General features: G+C 32.9%; 1 protein-coding gene across 1 annotated transcript in view; it reads left to right on the plus strand.

The window, feature by feature from the left end:
- Positions 1-23,116, plus strand: part of mmd (disintegrin and metalloproteinase domain-containing protein mind-meld) — a 2,100,572-nt gene that overhangs the window by 247,590 nt on the left and 1,829,866 nt on the right. The window contains exon 5 of the mRNA XM_089595760.1: positions 21,694-21,773. Coding sequence (XP_089451886.1) covers positions 21,694-21,773 — 80 coding nt within the window. The remainder of the gene's footprint in view (positions 1-21,693; positions 21,774-23,116) is intronic.

Here is a 23,116-nt window from a genome sequence, read left to right on the forward strand (position 1 = left end):
CCATCTTTTGTATATATATTTAGTACAGGCTTGTTTATTGACCATTCTTATTACCCATTTAACGCTGATAATAAAAGTGCATTGAAATAGTAGAATAATAATATGGGGTCAGTTAAGGGAGGCGGCTAAGAAAAATTGCGGGGAGAGGCAGTAACAGTGTGATGAAGTATTAGTAAAGTGGTAGTGGGGGACTTTGGTGGTCTGGATCTAATATGTGGTGGGTTAAAATAACGTAGAAATGAGACAAGTTTTTTCTTTATTCATGGGAAGGTGGTAAAAGGGTACTGAAAAAATGGTGGGAGGCTCGACGCAATATTTATTGGATCAATATACTTTAAAAAAAGACAAATTTTTCCTTAATTTGTGGAAAAGCGGTAGAGTATTAGTAAGGGGTATTTTGGAATGCCACACACGTTTAACTTTATTGACAAGAGGATATATTTACGTCTTTTTATACGCATATATGTATATGTATATATTCATATATACATATATCTTGTTGTACGCTTGTGTAAGTAACTTCACGGAGTAGCTTCAGTCAAGGTTACCGGATTTTCGGGAGTTCACCGCATGCGCAGAGCGTAGTCACCCTCTCCTCTCTCAAGTAGACCGATTGGGGAGCTCCCTCTATACCTATACTTTAACTTAGCCTCGCCCGCTTCCTGCAACTTGAATACGAGTTCTTATACATTGCAGTTACAAACGCCGATGGTCAAGTAGACTAAACCTTTTATTCCTGCCAGGCTAACTAGCCAGGTTATCGATTCTCACCGATGTCAAATTTTTTTTTTTTTACATGTTTGTAACAAATTACTAATTACCTGTTAATCAATGTTTAAGAATAATTATTTTTTTTACATACACCACAGTAAGTATGAGTACTTTACATTGTCAATCATTTTTTGAATGTTGCTCATTCAAGTTCAAACACAATTCTTCAAATTACTCTTCATAAAAAAAGTAATAGTAAAATTAACTAAAAAAAAAAAATTAAAAAGTCTAGAAACTATATTTTGCAGATTTACAGTTTTTTATTTCCAGTAACTATGGAAGAAATATCTGACGACTTCTCTGTTTTTTTCTAACCCAATCATTCTCTGCCATTAACTATTGTATGTATTTTTCAAAAACTACAGAATTACTTTTTATAAGAAAGTTATTATAAAAAGGTAAGTTAATTAAAATAACTTATTGCACATATACGCTCTCTGTAGTTTTTCCGGGCTTCAGACCGGCTTAATTAATGTCGTTACATTACGTGCGCGTTTTTTTATTTTATTTTATGTTAAATAATTAAAAACAAAGCATTTTGCAAATTTATCAAGAACATTATTAAAAAAAAAAAATAATCAATAATGTAACCCCTTGAGAAGAATTCACATGAAATAATAAAATACTTCAAAAATGAGTTTTTATAATAATTTATGTAAATAAAAATTCAATTTGACAAAAAACAATCCAAACGTTGATACGAATACTCACCTCTAAAAGCATTAAAAAAGTTTTATATGCATATTTACAGTTTTTATTGTAGTGGCGATGGAAGAGATACCTTAGAAGTTGTTCTTGTTTTTACTTACACAAAGATTAAATGGCCTTAAATGATTAAAAGTGTTGTTGAAAAGCTTTAAAATTGATGTTATTAAGAACTGTGACACTGCTATAACTTCTTATTAATTAATAAGCATTTATAGGGGTGTTCTCATTGCTGATTTTTTTATAGGTTATTATTTTAGGTGCTTTCAACAAGTCGCAATCGCACTAACTTTTGGATTGTTTAGTAAATAATACAATTTGTTCAATAATTGTTATAAATTATGGCTAAATTTTTTTTTTAGCTTGAGCACAGGTTTCAGTGAAAAATGCGTGCATAATAAGTTCATCTTCGGTACACGGGTCTCCAGACCAAAAACAACGTGTTCGGGTTAGAAAAGAAAGAGCAGGCAACAAAGCGAATAGGTAGGAGGGGCTAAGTAGGACTGAAAAGAGAGAGGAAGGAGAGAGAGAGAGGAGGGAGAATGCATGAGGGACGGGCAGTAGCAACTCAAAGTTCGAGCTAGCAGGAGCTGTTGCCGTGTAACAGAGCACCTCGAGATCAACGCGAACGAAGCGTTTCACGCGCGATCGAACTTTCCTGCCATTTTGTGCCCTCGGAAACAAAGAGCTAAACTCTTTACCGTTGATCGGGAGCTGTCCTCCCAAAGAGCTGCTTACGGAGGCTGTCCCTCCTCGCAGAACACGGGAGCTGCCCTTCCGTGTGACACTACATGTGCTGCATAGACGACGCCTGAGACGCTGTTCTTCTTGTGTCTAAAGTTTCCAGGCCACGCGGTGGCCATCCGCCATATTACCACATTCTCGAGCCCGAGTGAATTGACGAGCAACGTCCATCTGTCTCTTGGCCAAGCAGAACTCTCAAGCCAACCCAAGCAGTGGTCGTCATCATTATCCACGCACAAGACCTTCGTATACAAGGTACAGGCCGACGCCATATTTCCCGCCGCATCGCCACAGCGCGTGCCCAGGTATGCGTTCCCTTGTCTCGCGCGATTCGCCGCCATTTTGGCCAACGTACAAGATACGCGCAGCGATAGCTACGTCCCAAGCGTTTGCGTGATACAGACTATATATGTATGCATATATTGCACCTTTAATTTATTATTGTATTTCGCCTTGCGCTCCGTGGGTGTGCTTTGTGACTGGTGATTATTTTACTATTTAATTGATTTTGTTTGTGTGCAGCTGGTATGTTGCGTTTGAATGCGCTGCGTTACTTTTTCAATTTAATTGTGCCTAATTTTGTTTGCCGGCTGTATAGTATTTTACGTCGGCGTTAATAATAACTGTTGTCACTATTAACCCGATAAGCATGCGATCATCTCACTTTACGATAAAATATCAGTAAAATAAGTCTTATGAATTTGATGTACATTTAATAATGCTTAACTCATTTGACCTGTACGCTCTGACCAGTCCTTTCCTTCTTCCTTTCAAACGAACATTATAAAAATTTTTTAGAGAAAAAGAGAGAGAGGGAGAGTGTGTTTAGAAGAATCATCATATGTAAGGCAGTTTAGGTATGTGCTTCAAGTTATAAAAAAATTAAAAATTAAAAAAAAAAAAATTATAGATGTGATGAGCTGCATTGTAAAAAAAAAACATGAATTTTTTAATCATTATTACCGAATGCTTGTACAAAAAAAATTCATAAGTCCAATTTTCTCGTTTAATTTAAAATTAAATTATCTTAGTTGTGCTTTTTTTTGTGCATATTGTCGAACTTTATTCAGTGATTTTTGAATCCATAGTCAATAGAGTCAATAATGCAACTGTTGCAAGAAAATTTCTCAAATTCAGAACCAATTGTTATCTTACAAAATATTGATTAACTAGCAATTTTTAAAGATATTAATAGAAATATAAACAGACAATTTGTTGGCTCACGAAAAAAAAACATGTCAGTTTGTGGGAGAATAAAAAGCTCGTGTATTTACGAGATTAAATAGAATAATATCGTTTTCGTTACTGGTGCGTATACCCTTCGGATGCATACTGAAAACAAACGATATTTTCTGTTTATCAAGGTTAATTTTTTTTAAATTATATTTTTACTAAGCTTTGTGTACACATTAACGAATTTTTAACTTGTAGAAATGAATTAAGGTCGTATAATTATTGAAAATTTTCTACTGAGTTTTTGCACCCTTTTTATTTTCTATGATGAGATTATAACTATTAATAAAATACGGATTTACTGATTTTTTTATTCTTTTTTAATTATTCCTCTTAATTTTACTAAATTTGATTGCCATCGCTTGTTTTTTAATGATTTCATCAAGACAACACTCAATTGACAAAATCGTCAGGTAAGAGAGTTTTACCACATTCACAAGCATTAATAAAAGATTCTTTTTAGTTATCAGTAATGATGAAGTTATAAGTAAATAAGCAAGAGAATAATACGTATATATGCTTACTATTTAATATTAGGTTAATGCAGTGCCAGAGGTATGAACTCCTTAAATTCTGTAGTTTTAAAAAAATACATTAAATAATTTATGGCAAAAAATGATTGTGTCAGTAAGAAAAGGTGAAGTTGTCTGAAATTTCTTCCATAGTTACTGGAAATTAAGAACTGTAAATCTGCAAAATATGGTTTCGAGACTTTTTAATTTTTTTTATATATAAATAACCCAATAACCACATGTAATAAGCTGGTCTGAAGCCTTGAAAAATTACAAAGAGAGAGTATATTTGTGATAAATAATTTTAATTAACTTACCTTTTTATAATAACTTTTTTATGAAAAGTAATTCTGTAGTTTTTGAAAAATACATAAAATAAATCACGGCAGAAAGTGATTGTGTCAGAATAAAAAGGAGAAGTCGTCAGATATTTTTTCCATAGTTACTGGAAATAAAAAACTGTAAATCTGCAAAACATAGTTTCTAGACTTCCTAATTTTTTTTTTTTATTAATTTTACTGTTACTTTTCTTATAAAAAGTTACTTAAAAAATTGTGTTTGGACTTTAATGAGCAACATTCACAAGAATGATTTACAATGTTAAGTACTTATACTTACTGCAGTACATGTAAAAAAAAAATTATTATTTATAAACATTAATTAGTAAGTAAATAGTAATTTATAACAAACATGTGAGAAAAAAAAAATATGACATTGGCGAGAATCGATAATCTGGCTCGTTAGCCTGGCAGTAACAAAAGGTTTAGTCCACTTGACCATCGGCGCTTGTACCTCCAATGAATAAGAACTCGTGTTTAAGTTACAGGAAGTGGGTGGGGCTTAAGTTAAGGTATAGGTATAGAGAGAGCTCCCCACTCGGTCTACTTGAGAAAGGAGAGGGTGACTGCACATTGCGCATGTGGTGAACTCCCGAGAATCTGGGAGCCTTGGCTTCAGTCGAATGTTATACTAGTCAGCCTTATACTCTAATGCTACTTTTTAAAATTTTTTTAGAAAACAAGCATAGCCTTTACCTCATTGACAACCAGTTAACAAAGATTGTACCGTGGAATCTATTTGAAAGGCAAGATGTCGTGGTTGTGATATGGTATAAGCTTAACTAAATAAGTTTGTGTTAGAGACCCTTATGCCAAGCTCTAGCAGAGGTCTTCTGTACATCTAGAAAAGCTATCGTACTGAAAATTTATGTTGATAAACCTTTGGTGAATCTTATATGCTAGTTTCCTGTCAAGTGTGTATTCATAAAGTCGTAATGTACGTTTAAAACTATTGTTTTTGAAGTGTTCTCTTTTTGGTGGGTGGGGACAACGTTTCTAGTAATTTTACTCAGCAAAAAGAATGAGCTTATGAGTCTATGGTTCTAGAGATTACTCAGAGGTTTTTCTGGCTTGGGAGATAGATGGCACTTCGTTTTACAAGGTGTTTAGTGTTTTAAACCTCAGTCTTTGAGGACCTGCTGCTGCAACATGTGGTTATTTCTAACATGTTTTTGAGCTAGTTCTTTTGGGTTTATGTTAATAATGGATTAAATTTGCAATGAACTTGCAAAGACTTCGACTTTCTTAGAATCTAGCTTACAAAATTAGTTTTCATGTTGAAAGGGAAGAAAAAAAGGTGACTTTTTACAGAGTTTTTAATAAATTTTCAAGCATTTCTTAGGCAAATTTATTTCTTGGTTATGAATAAGTTTAATTTCTGTTTCGTAATTCTCAAACTTGAAATTTAACTTATGTTTCAAGAGTGTAAAGGTGAGATTTTAATTTAGAAGATCTCCATTTGTGTTTAAGTTTCCAGTTTCTTTTCTTTTTTGTCTATAAAACGCCTAGGGTTTTAACGGAGTTCAAGTACAGGAAACTGTCATTATCATAGTAGCGTCTTGAGAGAAACTTTTAAGTTCGTCAGTGAATTTATTCTTCTTTGTTCTTTTATGTTGAGTTTTAAGCGTTATTTAAATGAAGAGGATTCTTGGTTGTAAGCAAAGTAGACCCAGTCTGTATGGCTTGTGGTAAGAGATATGTTAAAAAGAGTTCTCGTAATCTCTCAGTAGACTGGGTTATTACTGCAGGGAATGTCAAGGAAGGATCGTGGTTTTGTAGTAGTGGTCAAGTTTTTTGTCGAGAAAATATCCAAGATATTTGAGTTCTTATCAGAGGAGCTTGGACTGTGGACTCGTTCAGGTGAAGCTTTTATTTTGGTATCAAGGTTACGTGTTTTAAAAGCAAGCATCCCTTAGAGTTTATATGCTTGCAACCTTACGATTTGTGCTCAATGTTCAAGTCATCCACCATGATCGTAGAAATGTTAGAGTCAAACAGTGAGGTTGGAGTTATGTAAAATAGGTTAGGATCACCCTTGGGAGAAAAATAAATGGAGATAATTCTTATGGAAGTTAAGGAAGTAGTGTATACTTTGCCTTCAACTGCTTTTCAATTAGTAAAATCTGTACTTATGACACGGGGGTGGATGCCCTTGTGAGCAGGGATCATAAAAATTTCTCGCATTTTTCTCGTCTATAGACCATGTAGATTTCGATGTAAAGTTATTTAATGTTTGTTATCTACGTATATTTTGGCAATGCAAGAAACGTCGATGTCTTTGGTCTTTAGTACGTAAATAAGCTTAATCGTTATGTGTGTGTTATGCTGTTTGCTTTTTAGTTAAGTAGTGTAAGGAGTATATTAAGTGTGCTGCCGTTTGATTGGCTTCGTGGCCAAATACTCTTTGGTTGAGGTGTATCAGAAAACTTTAGAAAGAGTCAATAATAGTCATGGTTGTATGAAGTGTGTTAGGCAAAATTCTTGAGGTTGAGGTCTCGCTTGATTGAATTATAAAAATATTTAGCGTACTACATTTCCAGGTAAATAGTGGGAAAATCTTGTGCTGTTACAGTAAGGCGTAACTAAGTTAGTGTGTTTTTTTGGACAGGTTGCTGTGACGTGGTTTAAGCTATAGAAGCCACAAATATAGGAGCCTTGGCTAAAGACTATTTTGTAGTTTTATTTCTAGTAGCAATGACATAAAGTAATGTCGTTTAACTTACACTCCTGTTAAACTTTGACAGAAGTGGCCAGAATTGAGCTAAGGTCATAGAAGGCTGAAAAGTTAGAATCTGACACGCCAAAGTATACAATAATCAGGTATTATGCCTAATTACCCTTTAATAGGCAAAATAGTGTGCGGAAGAACGATTAGGAGCGGGAGCTTTTTTGTAGATCATGTGCAGAATTTCCAGAGTACGATTAGGGGTGGCAGAGTTGTAGGCTCTGAGCTTGTAAACAGAAGATTTGATGCATTGGAGAGGAATGCAGTACACGCATTTCCTTCTCACGAGTCTAGCTTGACGTTATGATACTTAGTAGAGTAGCTAAAATCAATGATCTACTTTACTAACTCTTATCTTTAGAAGTTTTTTTTTGGGTTTCTGTAGAAGGTTGCTTACTTTAAAGTTAACAAGCCTGGTCGAATCAAATGAGCTAGTTGTAACAACGAGGTAGTTCAAGAAACCCAATTAAAAAAGGTTTTTCAAGAGGTCTTTCTGCTTAGCATTGTCAAAAGCCTATTATACCCCTAGATAAGGTATTGCGTTTTATTGGATAATGCTTTGATAGATACTTCTGGCGACTCTGAGATGATGGTGTACCATAAAGTCTCTGGCTGTAAAGCACGTCAAGAAGAAAATTTTTTCTGGCATACAAGATTAGACACGTAAAAAGACACTATCATAGTTCTTCTAAAATGGATTCATAGAGAGCTAAGAAAATCTCCTCAGCTTTAGAACTCAGATGATCGAAGCCTCCTTTTATGCGTTTGGATGAAAGCAAAGACGTATAATAGCATTTTTTAAGTTACATATTACCGTAGTAAGCTTTTCAGGTAAAATTTGAAGAATGTTGTTGAAAATTTTTTATGGGCTCTTTAATTTCTTAGAGCGTAGATGATACTGTCCTGTTCCATTAATTTTCAGATGCTTCTGACTTCATAATATAAGACTAAGGTTGGGCAAACGTTAATTTTGCTACGAACTTGCAACGATTGTCATTGCCCACCAATGCATATATCTTGTATGCACCTATTGAAGTTTATCGTTTGTTTGTCTTCTGTAAGTTTCAGTTTAATTCAAGATCTTATGGGTAACATTTACTTAAGGACTAAAACTTATAGGCAAGATGGAGCCAATCTAAAATGCTAACTGTTACTTGAATATAAAGAAGAAATCTTAACATCCCATGAAATGTCCCAACAAAAGATTTAGAGGTTGGCTCATACATGACATCCCGAGTAAAGTGGTAGACGAACCTTAAACTGTTGAACGATGAAAGGGTTACCAAAAAGGTGGTAGTGGTTTCATGCCTTACTTTAATCAAGAGATCCTTTTTGAAAAATTTCTAGGCATTCTTAGAGTAAGGTAAAATACTTGCAACTGCAGTTTATACAGCAAAAGGTAAGTTGGTTGGCGTCATTATTATGAAAGGTTGCTGTAGGATGATTTATGCTACAGAAACGACAGGTAAAGGTGGTGTGTCAATCGGCTGTCATGTGGTTTTATTTATATCATCAACAGCCATGATAGACAACGTTTAACTTTCGCTGAGCTGAACAATTATCAGAGATCATAACTTATCACCCATTAATAGGCGAAATATTGTGTAGGAATCTGATGGGACAAGAGAGCTTCTTCCTCAAACATGTCCAGGATTTTCACTTTCGTATAGCTGATATTGACTCCGTGAATGACAACTACTTTTTTACGGTCCTCATAAAGCTAGTGAGTAGTGAATTTGACGTTTCTTTCGTCGAGGTTGTGCGTGATTTGTCATAAGTTGTCAGGTAGTAATTATGTGGCAGACAGCAATGTTATTAGTCCTAATGGTTTTTTTTTCAGACAAGACTTTCTAGTTTAAGGTCATAGTTAGTAAAGGTGCTTCTTTTTGATTTTATCATTGTCTGCGTTGCATTAGGCTAGATTCTTGGAATAATCGTCAAAAGTATTTTTTGCTTGAAAAGAAATTGATGAGAAAAAGGAGTCTCAAAATTCTTTAAAGTCTATGTCAAAGACTGTCTAGAATGCTAGATACTAAAGTAAACTGGGTGTAGCTTTGAACACTTGCACTGACCCTTACAACTGTACTGTTTATTGCTTAAATACCTTAGAAGATAATGAGTCTGTTGAATATGACAGTTTTTAAAAAGTATTAGTCGTAGTAAGCGTGTACTGTGAATTATTTACTGCTTATTTCTTTGGCTACGCTCTTGCAAAGGGCCATCCATGTGACCCACGCATATGACATATACGTGAATGTTGAGTAAAAGAAAGACTGTTATATAACTGCGTTACACTAAGTTAAATGAAAGATAAACTTTTAACAACGAATTTGCACTTTCAAGCATTTATCCACAATGTCTTGTACAACTCTGCTACTCACTCTATATACACACACAAACAACGTTCCTATGTCCCTATCCTCTGCTGCTGGCCTGTATCCAAATATATTATTTATTGGTCTCTCTCAGTCTTTTCATCCTCTCTTCCTGGCTTTTCTTGGACTATAGCACCAACGACACGGACACAGCAACTTAGTCACTTTTCGCTTTTCCTTTCGCTTCCACAGTTGGTTCTTCTCTTTTCTTTATCTGACTTGAATCTCCATAAAAAAAAAACCAAGAATGTGGAAAAACAGAGTTCAAAGTTTTAATGCTTCTCTCATAAGTAGAAATAGACTGAATCTATTTCTCTAATTTATTTGTTAAATTTTTTAGTTTTTTCATATTTTTTAGAGATAAAGCCTGAAAACTTAGAAATAAAGTATAAAAAAAACTTTCATATAAAAAATATTCAGTTAAATTTTTTAAGTATTGATTTATTTTTAAATTAATGCTTATAACATTCAGTTACGTATTAAAAGATATTAAACGTTAGGAGGTATGATAAGATTAAGATTATTTCTATAGATAAATTTAATTGATGATTCATAAACTCACCAAACTTTCAGCCTTGAAATAGTGTATTGGCAAACGAGACTCTACCTCAACAAGTGTTTTGGTTTCTTTTTGTAGGAATTAGAGCAAGAAGTAGGTTCAAATTTACATTATTTAAAACAATAATACTTACAGACTTACAGGAAAATAAACCAATTTTACATAAAAAATTACCAATTCTTTTTGAAAACTATTCCTAAACTTTAAAACAAATTTTAACATTCAGCACTAACAACCTCTCTTTTAGTTCAGCTCTCACAACAGACATCAGTTTTAATACTTTTAATACTGATCAGTCTTTCTTAGGTATTGCTAGAACCATCTACCTTTTTGGTTCTTACGTCGCGCTACCACCTCAACTATTCTTAAAGCATTGTCATTATTTAATAGACTGACGCGTTCGAATAAAATGAAACACATTTGTGTTTTGTTTATTTTTTTTTGCAACTGGCAAACAAATTAGATTGTACATAACCTATAAGCAAGTACGAGAGTTCTTGCAGAAGTCTTGAGGGACATTATATATTTTTTAGTAAGTTACTTAATTTTGTAATAATTAATCTATTGAAAAAAAAATTAATACTTAAAAAATTGAACTGGTTATTTTGTACATGTAAGTTTACTTTATACTTTTTTTTTAAGTTTTCAGGCTTAATCTCTAAAAATTATGAAGGAACTAAAAAATTTAACAAATGAATTCGAGAAATAGTTACAAATCATTTCTACTCTTGAGGGAAGCATCAAATCATTAAACTCTGTGTTTTTACATTCTTGGTTTTTTTTTTATGTGGAAATATTTTATACACGGTTTGGATTTTCGCTTGGGCAGTAAAACTTTTGAAAGCATCACACTTTTTTCTGTCACGCCTACATTGATTTATTATTATTATTTTCTCTCTTTCTTTACTAAGGAGCACTGAGTTTACGGTGCTGCCAGTTAAAATGTATATATATATATATATGTATATATATATATATAAATATATATTATATTATATTCATCTACAAGCAGTTAAGTATGCATGCGCACATGCACACACACACACACACACACACATGCTGTGCACAGCTGCTGGCCAATAAGCGGCCAGTTCTGCCTGTTTACGCTGCCACCTGGAAGAATATTAGTCTGTCTAATTCAGAGGTAAGGCGAGAAGCCTACAAGCAACAGGGAGAGACTGAGAGAGATGACAATTGCCATCTATCCGTGCGTGTCTATTAGTTTGCGTCCGTCAGTTACAATAGACGTGTATACATATAACCTTACTTTTTAAGCAAGTTGCTGTTTATATATTTCACTAAATTTTAACATTAATAAAATTATTCGCTTTTTGCAATATAATTTGCTATCGTAGTTAGATACTGATTCTACTGCATTGCAAGAAAATTACAATTCTTTGCCTACGATTGGTTCTAGCGATTCAAGCGTTAATTTCAATAATAATTCGCAGCCTTGAATAGACTTTCTTTACGATTTTTGACATTGACATATTAATGATAATTGACATCAATCTACTATCATAGGTGGTACGACTATGGACAAAATTTTTTCGAAATTTTTAATTAAAATTGCATCTACAACATTTATTTCTTACTATTACTACCGCAAATAAATTGCTGTTACTATTGTACAAAGTGATAAACAATACACGTTGACAACAATAAATAATCATGTCAATATTCTTAAGTTTAATTTTTTTGGTACTTTTTTTACATTAATAAATATTTTTCATTAATAAAAAATGTAGTATGCAATTTGGGATTTTTTATTTACTAAGGACACAACTACTATTTGTAAGGTCGTTTTTTTCAAAATTTCAAGAAGTTAAATGTTTTCGTGTTGCATGTTTCAGAACGCAATAAGAAATAGTACCACATATCCATATCCATGTTTTCACATCTTCCTAGAGTCAAGTGTAACACTACGACTGGTTTGATGGAAATTCGAGTCAGGTGAAGGAAAGAAAAGAACCAACGGTGGAAGCAAAAGGAAAAGCAAAAAGTGACCAACTTGCTGTGTCCATGTCGTTGGTGCTATAGTCCAAGAGAAGCCAGGAAGAAGAGGAGATAGACAGATCACTACATAATATATTTGGATACAGACCAGGAGCAGAGGATAAGGACATAGGAACATTGTCTGTGTGTGTAAGCAGGGAGAGTAGCAGAGTTGTACAAGACATTGTGGATAAATGCTTGAAAGTGCAAATTCATTGTTAAGAGTTTATCTTTCATTTCACTTAGTGTAAATTAGTAATATAACAGTCTTTTTTTTACTCAACATTCACGTATAAGTCATTTGCGTGGGTCACATTGATGGCCCTTTGCTAAAGCGTAGCCAAACAAAAGCCAAAGAGCGTGTCATGTGTCAACCAACCACTAAATCTTTTATTGGCAAATTTCATGGGATGTTAAAATTCCTTCTTTATATTCAAGTAAACATTAGCATTAAAAAACTGGATCTATCTTGCCTATAAGTTTACGTCCTTATGTGAATGTTCTCCACAAGATCCTAAATTAAACTGAAACTTACAGTAGACAAACAAATGATCAACTCTAATAGGTGCATACAAGATGTATGCATTGGTGAGCAATGACGATCGTTGCAGGTTCGTAGCAAAATTATTGTTTGCTAAACCTTAGTCGTATATTATTAGGTCAGAAATTTTGAAAGTCAGAAACATCAAAAAATTTATTAAGTAGGACAGTATTATCCATACCCTAAAAAACTAAACGGCCCCTAAAAATTTGTAACATTCTTCAAATCTTACCTTACAAGCTTATGTTGCGTGGGATTCTTGGTGCGGGAATAAATAGAAGCGTGACTTGTTGTTCTCTATGTTTTGTTAGAATCACTTATATTTAAGGATAGTTGTGCGTGTCTTCTCGTCTCACGGACTTCGCCCTTACCCTCTCGCGTCTCTAGCTGATCTCCCTGTCCTTTCTCTCTCCCTTTCCTATAACCTCTCTTTTTTATTTCCCTACCTTTCAGGCCCAAGCCAGTAGAGGCTCACGCACGCATAGCTATATGCTATGGTACGTAACACTTACTACGGTAATGTGTAACTTTAAAAATGCCATTACATGTTTTCGCTTTTATCTAAATGTACAAAAGGAGGCTTTGGTCTTCTGAATTCCAAAGCTAACGAGATTCTCTTAGCTCTCTATTGAGCCATTACAATAGAATAATGATTGTGTCTTTTTACGTGTCTAATCTTGTATGCCAGGGAAAATATTCTTCTTGACATGCTTCAAAGCAAGAGATTTCGTGGCACACCATTATCTCAGAGTCACCAGAAGTCTTTCTCAAAGCCTCATTCAATAAAATGCAGTACCTTATCTAGGGGTAGAATAGGCCTTTAACAAAGTTAAGCAGAAAGACCTCTTGTAAAAATTTATTTAGTTGGGTTTCTCGCACTATGTCGTCGTCACAACTAGCTCATTTAATTCTAACAGGCTTGTTTTCTCTAAAGCAAGCAACCTTCTAAAGAAACTCAAAAAAAGACTTTAGAAGATAAGGGTTAATAAATTAGACCATTGATTTAAGCTACTCTAGTAAGTATTATAACGTCAATCTAGACTCGTGAGAATTTAATACGTGTACTGCATACGCATCATGGTAAACAGGGCTGTGGGCAACTAAAAGTCCAAGATCTCGTTCTAATGAGCAAAGAATTGTATTAGTATCTTCTTTAACATAATTCTTGGAGCTATATGTAGCTAGTCGAGGTAACTATCATGTTAAATAAGCTAGATAATGTTATTTAAACCTCTCAGATAAACCGTTCAAATAGCAGAGGTGCAAGTGCTAGTATGCTTAACCATTGTATCAAACAAAATTTAAAACCTTATCCTTATCTAGTATATCACTCTCATGGGAATCCTTATATTATTATGATGCCTTTATTATATATCTCTTTTTGTGACTGCATTTTCTTAAAATATTTAATATTTATTTAATAAGCTACAAAGTAGTGTACAATTAGAATATAAATCTTATAATAATTTTTCCATTAATGAATAACTTTATGGCTTCTTTCTACATAATCTTACAAGCCTATGCAGTTGAAGAGAAAGAAAATGAAAAATCTTATGAACAGTTGTGGTAGATGTAAAGTTATAAAGACTTACGCTGGCATCTATAAGCATGTTCTATTTTTTAACTATTATAAAAAAAAGTCAAAGCAGTTGGAGCAGCCTACAAAAAGACAATTTATAACAAAATAGTCAAAAAAAGGATATGTGCAGAAAAACAGATAAAGAAAAAAAATATAAGAAACAACCATAAGAATTGTGAACAGAATTTTTCAATAACTTTATTTTCATAAAGGGGATTTTGCAATTTACTTCTAAAAAAGAATCTCTAAATGCAATATTTCTGAATTTTCATCTTCTTTATGAGCTTGTATGATATAAGAACATAGTTATAATGACAAATTATCGCGAGATTTAATAATAAACTGTGCCATTAGCATTTAAACAAACTTTTTTCTAACAGATAGTTCAGAATGAAATAATATCCCTAATATTAAAAAAAATCAGGTGTGGGTCTTGGGATCTCTGGAACTTGTTACTCAAATGTTATTTAACTCGTTATAACAGAAACTGAAAAAACTAAGTTTCACCTAATTTTACTTTACATAACAGTTACGTGGAACGAAATTTTTTTTATGTAAGATTACTTTTCGTGCATTTGATATGATATCATGTATGTAAAATCAATTCTTGTTGGAATCATTGTATCAGATGAATTAAAATTTTTAAAATTTTAGCTACCATAGAAATAAAATAATCTACTTTATCTTATTTAGAGTAAAAAACAACGGGCATATAGCTATTCTTTATTGTGAAGTTGTCATTCGTTATAAAATTCGTTTCTATAAATATTTTTATTGTAATATTAAAATTGACGCATGATCAAAACTAATTTCTACTTATCTTAAAACCAATTAAAAAATATAGGTTTTGGTCACAGAACAATTATTCTTATAACACAAAATAGAGAATAGGAAATAAATAAATTTACAGCTAAAATATGTAAGATGTAGCTTTGCCTTTGATATACGACTTATTGTTTTTAGGATTATTACGACAGATTGTATAAATCCGTGTTACAAAGTTCCTTGCACCCTGATAATTATTTTACAAGTAGAATTAATTTGGCCTATCTGGATTTTCTTTCAAAATACGACTGTTTTTATAATTTTGAGAAGATATGTTGTAACGAAAATTCTGCGAAGATTTTGACAACATCCATATGTATGCTCACAATGAGGCCGTACTAAATAAGAAACTTTTATTGGCTTGCTTATCCAAGATACAGACTAAAAACAAAAAAGTGGAAGGTATGTTTGTGCATAGTATAGTCCCCTTGTATTTGTGTACGTCGATTATGAAGTTCCCCTTAGGCAACCGGTAAAAATAGTTATTTTGGGTCTATCTAGCTTTGTTTTCGAGATATTACTATTTTTCGAATTTAAAAAGGTTGTTAGCATTCAGGGTATTATTTAATTAATTATTTATTACTAAAATAACTATTGTTTTTAAAATTCAATCGTTTTACATAAGTTTGATTTTTAAATGTCACGCGAAGCTCTGGTTTCAAAACTTTTCGCCTGATAGTACCACCTACCTCCTCCTAGGTGACAACTACAAGTTTCTACCAAACATCGGAAGTAGAAAGGTAGTTTATAGTATACTAGCAGCCCCCTGTCTCGGCTTCACCCGAGACTTACTAAATAAAACACCGTAGTGTGTTGACATGTAATGTGAAACATTTTCAGTTAGAAATTTTACACATATTCCTGATACATCTAAGAACAAAAATCTTCTTATTAAAAACATATTTTTTCGGAATCCATATAAATTATTTGGTTAAATTATGAGGTGTAAAAAATCAGAAAAATTATTATGCTAAAAAGTACCGTGCGTTCTTTATGCCATAAAATAATCGGTGGCCATAAGAAGCCGTTGATTTACAGTTTCTCCCGTGTAATTCGCGAAAACGGCTATTTTTTAAAGCTGTTAAGATTTTAAACCATAAAAACTTTATATTAAAAAAAAATTTTTTTTCTCATATCTCACAACTTTATGACCAGAGCAACAAAGTCCTAGACCTTAAACCCTACATTTTTACTTCCACAAAAACACAAAAACATTTTCTACTTATTTAAAAATCTGAAGTAGGATCTTTAAATATTTCAGAGATTGCTGTGAGGGTACAATGAAAAGCTAATCTTTTACGTAATGGACTCTTTAGTTGTTAATTTTGACACTGCTGTTTCAATCTCGATAAATTTTCTGCGTCAGTTTCTTGACACCTAAGTAAAATTGTATTTATTAGATACACTTGAAGTTTTTCTTCCGATTCACCCTCTTGCGACTTTTGGCATGCTTAAAATTTGTGTGACCCCTAAATTGTGTTTTCTGTCAACTTTGTTACGTTCTAATATATTTGCTGGCAAGGTAGTTCGACGTCCGATGGCCCTAAAAAAGACTGGTGAGCTTTTTAAGTTAACTCTTTCTTGACTGCAGTTAACAGCAATTGTGACCTGGATACCTCAGCGTGATCTTTTCTGGCTTGCTGTTAAAGATACAGACTGATTGGGAGAAAAATCACAAAGTCCGAAGCTTTGGGGCTAGTTGTAGTGCTCTTTCCCAACGTCTCCCGGTATAAGGTCGAAGACGTTGGTGTCTAAAGCACCTTTTTTATTTGCAGATTCAGTTGTTTTGGTGATCTTAGATGGGGAGATTGGTTAGTGATACTTGTCCAGTGGAGGCTGTCCCGTTGGCTCAAGTTTTTTTTCCTACGTACCTGTTATAGATTCGCCCAACGCAGACTTTGGAGAGGATCAGTGATTCCTGGTTGAATTCTTAGAGTCAAGAGGGTAATATAGGGTCGTCGGTCACCGGGTTTTCCAGCCTTGCGAAGAACAACTCCGCAGGTGACTTCTGCTAGTGAATGGCTGACTTGGTTTAATAGTGCCCATCTTTAGTTAATATAGTTTTTTAGTCGACGAATTGCTTCCGGAAATGGCAATAAAAATGTATTTGTTGGCAAGGTAGTTTACACTTAGGTGGATGCAAAAAAAGAACCGATAAAATTGATGGTTAAGTAGGAAACGTAAATACTTATAATGGCCCTAAAAAGCGCCAGTGGTGAAACTTCCAGGCTATTCTTATTCCTGATGATGAAGAGCTGGCTACGATTGCTTTATTCTTACCCTGGGAGTCTTGATATACGGAGACTGTGATAGAGGGAGGTACGCTGCTGACCAAAGAATATCTCGTCTCGGGTCGTTCCCTGGATAACCAACCGCTCATCGTTAGACGGGAACATGTGGGTAAGCGCATTGGGGTCGCGACGACCAAGAAGGTAGCCGTTGTGGCTGCCCATGCCCCTCAGAGCTTAGAGCTGTTTTCTTCCCTTGCTTACATTTGTAGCCACAAATTCTCTAACTGCACCAAGTGGGATGGTGGAACTCCCTCACAACTCTGATAAGTTGGAGCAGATTGTGCTCTGGCTAGATATGTCACCTGGTATTGTGGCAGAGACGGCATCGGTTAAAATTAATTTTTTTTTTTTTTGATCGCACTCGTCGAGATTCAGGGTGAATGGACACTTAGGTCCCTTTCCCCTTAGAGAAGAGTGTCGTCCGTAACTGGGATACCCAGCTGCAAGACTATTATCAGCATTCTCAATACAGCTCGTTGAGTTGCCGAAGCTCGACTACAATACTATGGAGACGCTCCAGCCTATTATAACCACACTCACTTAATTATGTTGCAGGTAGCTTCGATTTGATGTCGACGCCACCTAGCGGATCTTACTGTACTAAAGTAAAAAGCTGGCATATTTTTGCAAAACTTTGAGATCATTTATTGCTATTGGTATAAAATTTTTTAAGATAAAAACTATACTAAAACCATCTAGGAAGTATTATGAATCAGTGTGCAAAATTTCAACAAAATCGGTTCAGTAGTTTTCGCGGTTAGCGATTACAACGGTTTTAGCGCTTCTGCTTTATATATTAGTAAGATAAGAAGAATTGCGCATCGTCTTGCAATTATCCACCCAGATCACCCAATCCAAACCAACGCTAGGTTCTTGCTCACCGAGACCTACGCTACATCCGTGGCTTAAGCAACTCTTCTTATTGCAATAAATACTAATATACAGTACTACACAAAAACTCGGTGTGTCAAATATCTCTGCTGACCTTCTTTTGTCGATCATTGTTTATAAACCTTGGTGCTGTTACCTAAATGCTAAGACAAGCAGAGAATACCCTGGTAACGGGCTCTCCTTGACTACGTCGAGTCACAGCCTAACCATCCACCAGTAGCACCAGCTGCAGCAGTGACATCGGGTTCAAGCAGAAGCTCTGCCACACTACGCTTAAACTCTCCAAACACAGCGTTCTCACCGTAGATTAATCTCCACAACCGATCCGATGTCTTTGAGGACGGCTCTTGACAACTTTAACCCTCTCTCTCTCTCTCTCTCTACTCAACGCTGCCCACCTCAAATTTTTTTTAGAACTTCAGCTTCAAAACATGCGTGCCGTCAAAAAATTGTAAGTTTTGTTTGAATAGTTGATAAATATTCAGAATTTTTTAAATAACGTATGATTGAAAGAGCCATTAAAGAGCTTTCAGAAACCAGTCAAATTGATATTGTACTATGTTTAAAACAAAAGTTATACTGTTTTATAAAAGATGTGTTAAAGGGGAAGGTTGGTCACCAACTAGAAGGGCAGGATGAGTACGGTGACTAGTCCCAAGCAGACATCAGTGTCAGTTTTCTAACCTACCTTTCCATTTTCCAAAACTTTGTTTATTTATTGTACAACTTTTGATATACTTAGTAAGAGTTGAGAATAGTACAAAATTACCAAAGAAAAAGTATAAGAAAAGAGTGGGTCAATGGTCAATTAGAATTGGCCATTGATGCAGTGCACAATGGTAAAAGTATAAAAAGTTCTGCTGTTAATTTTGATATCACCAGAACGACCCTTCAAAGGAGATTGAAGAACCGAAATATAAAAAGTCTAGGTAAGTTAGTAAACCGATGAATTTCAATAAATCATGCTAATATTCGTTGATTTTATTTGTCAAAATTTATACTTATACACTTATGTACTAATAAGAGTTACAAAAGTTTCTTATAACAAGCAAGAACAAGCTCTGTGTTGATATATTATGCACTTGACATGGAAAAAAGACTGATTTTTTTTCTTTTACAAGTCAAATAGTAATCAAAATTTTTTATTATTCCACAAGTACGGTATTAAAATCCAAAAAATTATAAGAAGTTATATTAATAATTAAGATTTTAACTGCTTGCTAAACTAAATGATTGAATATTAAATTTATCTGTGTGTATTTTCATAATATATATATATATATACATATACATATATATATATATATATATATATATATATATATATATATATACACACATATATGTATACACTTATATGCCTCTACAAAATTTTTTCTTAACTCTCCGTGCTCATCGTGTCCCACGCTGGGGACCACCTTGCCCCATAGGGGGGCAAAATGGTCTCGATAGAAACGTGTAGTAATTTGTTTTTTATAATATCATTTCTTTGCTCCTTCCACTTAAATTTAATTCCATTCCATTACACATACTTTGCACTTTAAGAATCACCCTTTATAATTAGTAATGCACTTAGATAAAAAATATGAGAGCTTGGTGAATCTAGGGTGCCCATACCATCCACTTTTACCCTCCTTGTTTTTTCAAGATACAGTTCAAAAGAGGAAACAACTAAGGTTATATTTATGCGTAGCCCAACTCCTTCGTTCGCTGTATGCCAGATCAGTGCTGCCTTTGTTTTACTGGACTTTTCATGTAAAGTTACATTGGAAAAAATTAGTTGACGCGGCACCACTGCCGCGCTTGCCGAAGAAGTCTATAAAGTCTTATAGACTTTGTGAAGTCATGTAGTCACATGTGGAAGTAACAAATAAAACTAGCCCTTCACTCGGCTGATTGGCACATAGCGAATATTTGTGCACCTTTATTATGTTGTTTTCCTTTCAGAAATCCGTGAAAATTCGTATTTTTATAAAGTGTTGCTTATCTTTCGAAATATAGCGTCTTAATTTGTTTTTAAAGGTTAGGTTATCGTATTTAACATATTTAATACTTCATATATGTGTTTTACATACATGGATACATATTAGGAACATGAGAAAGAAAAAAAAATTTTTCTTAATATTTTTTTTCAAAACTTTGAAGAGATCAAGCACAATTGTACTATTTTGTCAGTTAACAGTATATTTAGTGTATAAAAACATACACAACATGAAAAGTTGGACATTAAAAAAAGCATCCATTGCACTTTCTGCCCATGAAATATTGGCAAACTTACTGATTCTTTTTTTTTAACAAATAACGTAAGCTTGAAAAAAAAGTCACAGTGAATTTTTAAAATATTTTTGTAAAACTTTGTACTACGAGTATTCTTTACACTCTTTGAATTTGTGATGTTTCGTTATATATTGAAACAAGCTTATCTAAATGAAAAATAATAATTGTAACTAGAGACTATCCAAGAAATCAGTTTATACACATACTTTTTGAAGTCTTAAGGGAACTCCCTAAAAATACAATTTTTTTCTCACTAGTTGGAGAATAGAGTTATAGATACGATGAAGCACAGTTTAGCTTTGATGAAAAGTTGTTTTTAACATTGATTGTACACTATAACATATATTAAGTAATTTTTTTTTACTGTTACAAATACCTTGGAACGTTTTTTGATATTTTTTCAACCAATTACTATTGCTATCATAATATATCAACCGTAAACTACAGATATACAGTTTGTAACGGAGCTACTGTTCTTAAAAAATGTTTTCTACTATATTTTCTTTGCAGCAATAAATAACATAATGTATTTTAAAAAGTTTTTTTGTTATGCATGTATTAATATATTATCATACTCATATGACGCTCAATTTTAAGACTTTTCTTGTATTCTGAAAAAAATTTTTTGTATATCAGTAAATAAAAACAAAGAGTTAGTTTTCTTATTTTAATATAAAAAAAGATATAGTAAAGGCTGTGTTTAATCTCCAAAAAACTCTGTAGTTGTCAATTACTTATTGTAAAGGAATTTTCAAACAAACAAATCAACAAACAAATTATAATGCAAATCACAGATTAGTATCAATGAATGAATTTCTAATTTATATTACCTTGCCATGGAAGTTAAAATATTACCTTACAAAGATTTGACTATGATCTAACAATGTTTTTCTCAATTCTTATCACAGTTACGTAAACATATACAAAAGTCTTGGACAAAAGAACAACGAAAAATTCAATTAATAAAACGTGGCAGATATGTAGAATTCAATCTAACTTACAACTCTCTCTCTTTCTCTTTCTTATTTTCTCTATCTTTCTCTTTGTCACTTAATGAAAATCAAACTTTTTAGTCATAAAATAGATTATCGTATGTTTATATAGTACAATATGGTACAACAACGCAAAAAAAGTTTTTATTGGTCATGTATTAGAAAATAGACAAAATTCTCATAAATAAATATCACAAAAGTAAATACTGGGTAAGTTAAGTGATACCAGTGTATAAATGTACTTTAAAATAAGTTCATGTTAATGTGCGATTCCTTCAGTAGCCTAAGACGAATAATTGCTTTGTTATCTTTGTCAATAAAGAATTTTTTTTATTTGTAGGCAGGAAAGCATTTTCACCGTACATCATTACTAATCAAAGCTTTTAATCACAAATTTCGTTTGGATTTGGAATTGAATACGTAAGTTACATAAATTTTTATACAGAGAAATTTTAATAACTTTACCAGTTTATTGTGTTTTAATTGTATAAGTATAAAGTTCTTTTTCTGCTCTTAGTAAGTAATAAGATCGCATAAGAAAGCTTATATTTGTTATCTAAAAATGTTTTAAATGCATTCCAATAGATAGTTAGGAAAAAGATTTTCTTGTTCCAACGTTATTTTTCATTATAGAACTCTTTCACATGTCATATAGGTACAAAGTTTAGAAAAAAATGTGATTAAAATAATTTTGTGAAGAAACCAGTGAGAGTGGGTGCTTGGATACCCAAGTAAGAAGTTATATATAATTCGATAAAACTATACGGCAAATAATGTAATTACAAATTCAAATATACCTCTCATAAAACGGTGTTATGTACAAAGCTGGTGCAATTATCGTTGAAATAAGTATACCTAAGTAAGTTGGGTATGGTTCCAATAAATATTCTAATATTCTATAAGTAAACAATTACAAACAATATATTATGGCAAAATACAATATAAACAATAAGAAGGCTGGCCAGTACAAGACTGTGCACTTTCATAGAATCTTCCGATAGTTTCGAAACAACTTCCTTAGAAATCAAGAAATACCCTTATAAAGTAGCAGATCACTCTACTGTACCCTTTTGACCATGTTTAATTTTAAAAAATTGCAATGTAACATGTAACCTAAAGGAACAATCACTTAAAATTAGATTCATAAGATCTGTAAAAGCCTCTCATTTTTGTTTGTATAAAAGATTACTATTAAGTAAACCTGCTTCATTTTTAAGTAGATTGTATTGTATTTATACAATACAAAAATTTTTCTTTCAACCATAAAAATTTTGAAAAATCGTAAGAAAATTCTATTAACAATTATTGATTTATTTTTAAAGTAAAAATTATTGATAAGTAAATAAATGCTTATTATTACCTACAAAAGCTGCTCTGCTAATATATACTAATTTTAAAATTTTCTAACTAAACATGTACCTTAAAAAATATACTTTATAAAATAAATTATCTATTTATTTAATGTTTAATCAAGACAAATGAATTAATAAACAGTACATAAAAATTTACATCAAAAATAAGCAACGAACTGTACGACAGCATGAAGTAATTGAATTTTTTCTATAAAACACGCTCATAGCAGAGTAGATAAAGGGCTTGGTCAGTATGAAAGAGATAGGAGGTTTGAATCTTGATGGAGACTGGTTTTTTTTTTTAATTTTTTTTTATAATTTATTGATTTATTTTTGTAAAGAAATTAATTGAAAGAAAAAAAAGTAAAATTAAAATTGTGTGTTGTAGTGTGGTAAGACAATTATGTGTTG

This window comes from Copidosoma floridanum, unplaced genomic scaffold, assembly GCF_036245765.1.
Source record: "Copidosoma floridanum isolate Cflo_tuat_1 unplaced genomic scaffold, Cflo_Japanese_pri ptg000027l, whole genome shotgun sequence".
NCBI lineage: Eukaryota > Metazoa > Arthropoda > Insecta > Hymenoptera > Encyrtidae > Copidosoma > Copidosoma floridanum.